The 6,193-nt window shown below is 34.7% G+C and overlaps 1 protein-coding gene across 1 annotated transcript; it reads right to left on the reverse strand.

Moving 5' to 3' along the window:
• Positions 1-3,503: 3,503 nt before the first annotated feature.
• Positions 3,504-5,765, reverse strand: LOC140157907 (uncharacterized). The gene is made up of 2 exons (XM_072181153.1): positions 5,603-5,765; positions 3,504-5,332 (listed from the first exon to the last, which is right to left on the reverse strand). The coding sequence occupies exons 1-2, from the start codon at positions 5,763-5,765 to the stop codon at positions 3,507-3,509; spliced, it is 1,989 nt and encodes a 662-aa protein (XP_072037254.1). The 3' UTR covers positions 3,504-3,506.
• Between the last annotated feature and the right edge of the window lie 428 nt (positions 5,766-6,193).

Here is a 6,193-nt window from a genome sequence, read left to right on the forward strand (position 1 = left end):
AAATAATACATTCAAAGTGCTTTATAAAATGAAGTTTTGATTGCGATATCCACCAAAAGTCTAATTCTTAATACTGAAATGTTACTTACGAATACAGCATAATACATGGCATGTGTAATGAAGTGTCTCTACCAATGGAAATTAATTGTCAAAAACTTTAAGCGGTACCCCAGGACACTATTATTACCCATATACGGATTCATTCAACAATTATTTATTATGTAAAATTGCTGATTAACTACTTGTATATCAAAATGAAGTGGTCAAAATCTTGCTAAAAGCATCAAAATTTTTTTGATCTAAGGTAATAGCGTTTATTCATTTGGACGTACCATCCGAAAGAGATCTAAAAACTACCATTTTATTAATTCATTACCATAATAGCAAAATTTAAACCTCTAAACTCAATATAGATATTGTTAAATCGCTCATGTTACCTACGAATACCCGGGTTTCTTCACCTTTTCATTGTATAAAGCGTTAGGTGTATGCGTATAATTCCTAATATTCTTGAAAACATATATCCTACTCGTTCTTATACAATGTGTAAATTGATTCATACTCATTTGATAAATAAAATACAAAAACTGACCTAAACTTCATTTTCAAAAATAAACTAGCATAAATTGACTAAGATCATATTGATCGCGTTATAAAAATAAAAACAAATATTTTCTGGTTGAGCTAGCATTTTCCTGACACCCTGTGGTCTACATTACACGAAAAAAGCGTTAATGGGAATATTCCATTTGTTTTAGGTTGATTAGTATTGCGATAGTGAAAGCATCCTAGTGGTATTCGTAGGTAACATTGGGTTTTGATATCACATATACTATCACACGTCCTGGATTTTTTTTTCAAGATTAGTAATGGCACTTTTGGTTCCTATAAGGCCAATATGTCATCAATCAATGGGCAAAAGGAAAAAAATTGTGGAGACATTTTTATTTCGGACTTTTATTTTTGGCCCGTGGACACTTTTGGTTGGATTCGACCAAATATTCAAACATGCCAAAATACTATCAGATGAAACATCAGATGTACTAAAGTGAAATAAAAATTATACCGAAAATAGACCTACTGTGGCTTTTATCATTATTAAACATGCCCAAAGCAAACGATTTAAAATAAACAGATACATAGGCCTAAATACATGATACATAATGTGTATTATGTAGCAATGTTGCCCAAAATGTAACAAATTAAACGTTGGTCCCAAGCCACTGAAAACGTATAAAAATATAAAGAACAAAAAAATGATATAAAAACAGTAAGCGTAGAAAGAAAGGTCCAAATAATTTTAAGTTACGGGCTTACTAAGTGAAGCCTAAATAAGCATTTTCCAAAGTGAGGGTAAAACACATCTTGCATAATAAGTATATACAACTTTTAACCTGCCCGTTTTGATCTTGCCTTACTTTTCACAGATTGCATTGTAAATTTATGTTTAAGGGCTCGGATAGCGACGTTTTCACGTGTAGGCCTATATATATATTTTTTGTGGGACCTGAGAGCAAATCAGACACATCGAATTGGATTTTGAACACGAGGAATGTCCTTCTGATATCAAATAATTCTGATTTTTATTAAATTCGCGATATATACATTACACATTTTATGGCAAATTATTAAAATTGTAAATTGTAAAAAGTAAATTGTATAAATCTAACGATATGCACCTAAAGATTATGAAGTTGGGATGAACAGCTGTCCATCATATGAAAATTTTGACCTTCATTATTAAAGATATAGATTTTTTCCTCAAAACACTAAAAAATGTAGGTCTTTTTGGAAAAAATGTTTATGTTCAATATGAAAGGTCAAAATGTTCAATTCGGCTTTTCATCCCAGCTACATAGGCCTACAGTTTCATTTCATATCATTTATTAGATTTATAAAGTTTACTTCGAGGACTGTTAAATTAAAAAATATGACATTTTAATAATTTGCCATAAAATTTGTATTATATCACGAATTTCACAAAATCAAAATTATTATTTTTTTATATCAGAAGGACAATCCTCGTATTCAGCATGTAATTCGATATGTCTGATGTGCTCTCATGTCCCATAACAATAATGTGCAAATGTTGCTATCCGCTTCCTTAATTTATTGTATTAATGAAAATCATAGTTTTGTTGTTTTTCGTATCATTGTTTTGCATGAATGAAGTGATGATAACAATACTGCACTTTACGCAGATACATGCTTTTCGAAAGTGCAATTGTTATTAACACTATATTCGTAAATGCCAGTACTTTTTCCCTGAAAAGTATTTGCTTTTCAGAAAAAATAGAAAGGCATTTACGAATAGGGTGTTATTGTAATCATCGCTCCATTCGTGGAAAATAATGGAGCGGTAAAACAATAGCGCGACGTCATAGGTGTGTATTAAAAACTAAAATATTATAGTGTTTGTTTGAGTATAGGTGACAAATTATTCAGAATTATAGTGTTTAGTTGCGCTCGGAGCTCTATATATACTACCACTTTTTACCCCTGTCCCCTATCAATACTGTTTACAAAGTATGGCTATTGACAGGGGTAAAAAGTGGTAGTATATATATAGCACATATATAGCGTGGTTTTTACCCTGTCGATATGAATATCCTGTACACAGTATTCCCGGTGGGTTCAGTCTTCACTGACAATGTGTACGCATGATGGTTCCAATTAGGGGTACTTTTCAAGAAATGTCCGCGGAATTTTCGAGGACAAAATTGTTCGCGATTGTCTAAATTAGGGGTGTTTTGGAGCAAAATTGTCCTTGAAATGAAAAATAGGGTATATTTCTAGGACTTTCGTCCGTGTTTTACCGCTACAGTTTTCGTTATTGTACTCATTTCCCCATGAAATAGGGGTACAAATTCAAAAGCGTCCTTAAATGGTAAAAATAGGGGTATTTATTTCGAAAAAATGTCCTTGATTCCTCGTGATAAGGGGGTGAAATGAAAATGCGTCCTCAAAATGATAAAAATAGGGGAGGAATTTGGGGGCAAATTCTCCTTGATTTCGCGCAAAATAGGGGGTAAAATTGCTGCAAATGTCCTCGATTCCCCGTAAAATAGGGGTCATTTTCAAATCCTGGAACGGTCATACGTCCTACCTTTAAATACAAACTGAACCCACCGGGACAGTATTGATAGGTGACAGGGTATAACGTGGTAGTATATATAGAGCTCCGAGCGCAACATTCTCAATTTTTAAGAGGGAAGCGAATTTTTAGAAAATAAACGGAAAAATTACACAAAATTAATATGGACAGGGGTAAAAAGTGGTAGTATACATAATGTTGGGCGGATTGGGCGGAATGCATCAAATGAACGTTATTGTAACTTTCAATGTGTTTTGCGATCTAGAGGTATGCTTTTTAGCTAACTGGCAACACTGAAATTGTTTTTACCCCTCATGGGTAAAAAGTGGTAGATTGCCCTTGTGGAAAACAAATGGGTATGTGTGGAAAAATAGGGTAGTTTGGAAGTGATGGTTCTCCGAAAGTACCTTTTTCATATCTGAACTAGTCTATGGATACGTTTATGACTTTTCAAATTTGATGATGTTGTACAGCCTTTGTTACACAATTCACATTTAAAAGGCGTCTCTTTAGTATGAATACGTTCATGTGTTTTTAAGTTTCCCGACTTTGTGAAGCCTTTGTTACAAAATATACATTTAAAAGGCTTCTCTTTGGTATGAATGAGTTCATGGCTTTTCAAGTGACCCGACTGTGTGAAGCCTTTGTTGCAATATCTACATTTAAAAGGCTTCTCTTTGGTATGAATACGTTCATGTGTTTTTAGGTTACTTGAAGTTGTGAAGCCTCTGTTACACAATTCACATTTAAAAGGCGTCTCTTTAGTATGAATACGTTCATGTATTTCCAAGCCTCCCAACTTTGTGAAGTCTTCGTTACAATATTTACATTTAAAAGGCTTCTCTTTAGTATGAATGCGTTCATGTACTTTCAAGGGAGATGATGTTGTGAAGCATTTGTTACAAATTTTACACGTAAAAGGCTTCTCTCTGGTATGAATGAGTTCATGTCCTTTCAAGCTTGCTGACTGTGTGAAGCCTCTGTTGCAATATCTACATTTAAAAGGCTTCTCTTTGGTATGAATACGTTCATGTTCCTTCAAGCCTCCCGACTGTGTGAAGCCTTTGCTACACAAGTCACATTTAAAAGGCTTTTCTTTAGTATGAATTCGTTCATGTACCTTTAGGTGACCCGACGTGGTGAAGCCTTTGTTGCAATATCTACATTTAAAAGGCTCATCTTTAGTATGAATTCGTTCATGTACTTTCATTTGACTCGACGTGGTGAAGCCTTTGTTGCAATATTTACATTTAAAAGGCTTCTCTTTGGTATGAATACGTTCATGTGTTTTCAAGCTTCCCGACTCTGTGAAGCTTTTGTTACACAATTCACATTTGAAAGGTTTCTCTTTAGTATGGATGCGTTCATGTCTTTTCATGCTTCCTGACTGGTTGAAGCTAGTGTGGCAATAACTACATTTAAAAGGCTTCTCTTTGGTATGAATGAGTTCATGTACTTTCAAGGTAGATGACGTTGTGAAGCCTTTGTTACAATATTTACATTTAAAAGGCTTCTCCTTGATATGAATACGTTCATGTTCCTTCAAGCTTCCCGACTGTGTGAAGCCTTTGCTACACAATTCACATTTAAAAGGCTTTTCTTTAGTATGAATTCGTTCATGTCTTCTCAAGAAAGTTGACTGTGGGAATCCTTTGTTGCAATATCTACATTTAAAAGGCTCATCTTTAGTATGAATGCGTTCATGTACCTTTAGGTTACTCGACGTGGTAAAGCCTTTGTTGCAATATCTACATTTAAATGGCTTCTCTTTGGTATGAATACGTTCATGTGTTTTCAAGCTTCCCGACTCTGTGAAGTATTTGTTACACAATTCACATTTGAAAGGTTTCTCTTTAGTATGGATGCGTTCATGTCTTTTCATGCTTCCTGACTGGTTGAAGCTAGTGTGGCAATAACTACATTTAAAAGGCTTCTCTTTGGTATGAATGAGTTCATGTACTTTCAAGGTAGATGACGTTGTGAAGCCTTTGTTACAATATTTACATTTAAAAGGCTTCTCCTTGATATGAATACGTTCATGTTCCTTCAAGCTTCCCGACTGTGTGAAGCCTTTGCTACACAATTCACATTTAAAAGGCTTTTCTTTAGTATGAATTCGTTCATGTCTTCTCAAGAAAGTTGACTGTGTGAATCCTTTGTTGCAATATCTACATTTAAAGGGCTTTTCTTTTGTATGAAGAAGTTCGTGTTGCTTCAAATGAATCGACTTTGTGAAGCCTTTGTTACACAAGTCACATTTAAAAGGCTTCCCTTTGGTATGAATACGTTCATGTCTTTTCAAGTTAGATGAAGTTATGAAGCCTTTGTTGCACAATTCACATTTAAACGGCTTCTTTTTAATATGAATGCGTTCATGTACTTTCAAGGCAGATGAAGTTGTGAAGACTTTGTTGCAATATCTACATTTAAAAGGCTTCTCTTTGGTATGAATGCGTTCATGTTCCTTCAAGTGACCCGACTGTGTAAAGCCTTTGTTGCAATATCTACATCTAAATGGCTTCTCTTTAGCATTAATACGTTCATGTTCCTTCAAGTGAACCGACTCTGTGAATCCTTTGTTACACAATTCACATTGAGAACGCTTACTAAATTTACCCTCCAAAGGTGACTCTTTGGTATGATATCGTTCATATTGTTTGTCATTGTACATACTGGAACTTTTGTGGCATAGTTGACGATTAGATGGTCTACCTGTCTCCAATCTCGGTGGGTAATAACAGCTGTTATGACTTTTTGAGTTCTTTATGGTAGTCTTGCAAGACTTAAAAACGTTCTTATCGCTGGAATTACAAATCGGTTCTTTACGATGCTTCTGTTGAGTATGCAATACATGTTCCCTTTTAACTTTTCCAACCTGTAACTGTTTACTGCAATTTTTATCCGTGCCTTCGCCTTTTCTCTTGGACCGAGCTGATGGTTGACCTGTATAAGGCTTCCTGTCCTCTTGGCTCTTTTGCTTTAACAACTGTCTTGTCCTTTTTGTCTTGTGTACCTTGGGTATAGGTACATATATAATGGTACTCTTGTAGTCATACCAATAAGGTCGAATCCACATTTCGTGGTGTCGAATATGAAATA

The sequence above is a fragment of the Amphiura filiformis genome, chromosome 7 (genome assembly GCF_039555335.1).
Source record: "Amphiura filiformis chromosome 7, Afil_fr2py, whole genome shotgun sequence".
NCBI classification, from domain to species: domain Eukaryota; kingdom Metazoa; phylum Echinodermata; class Ophiuroidea; order Amphilepidida; family Amphiuridae; genus Amphiura; species Amphiura filiformis.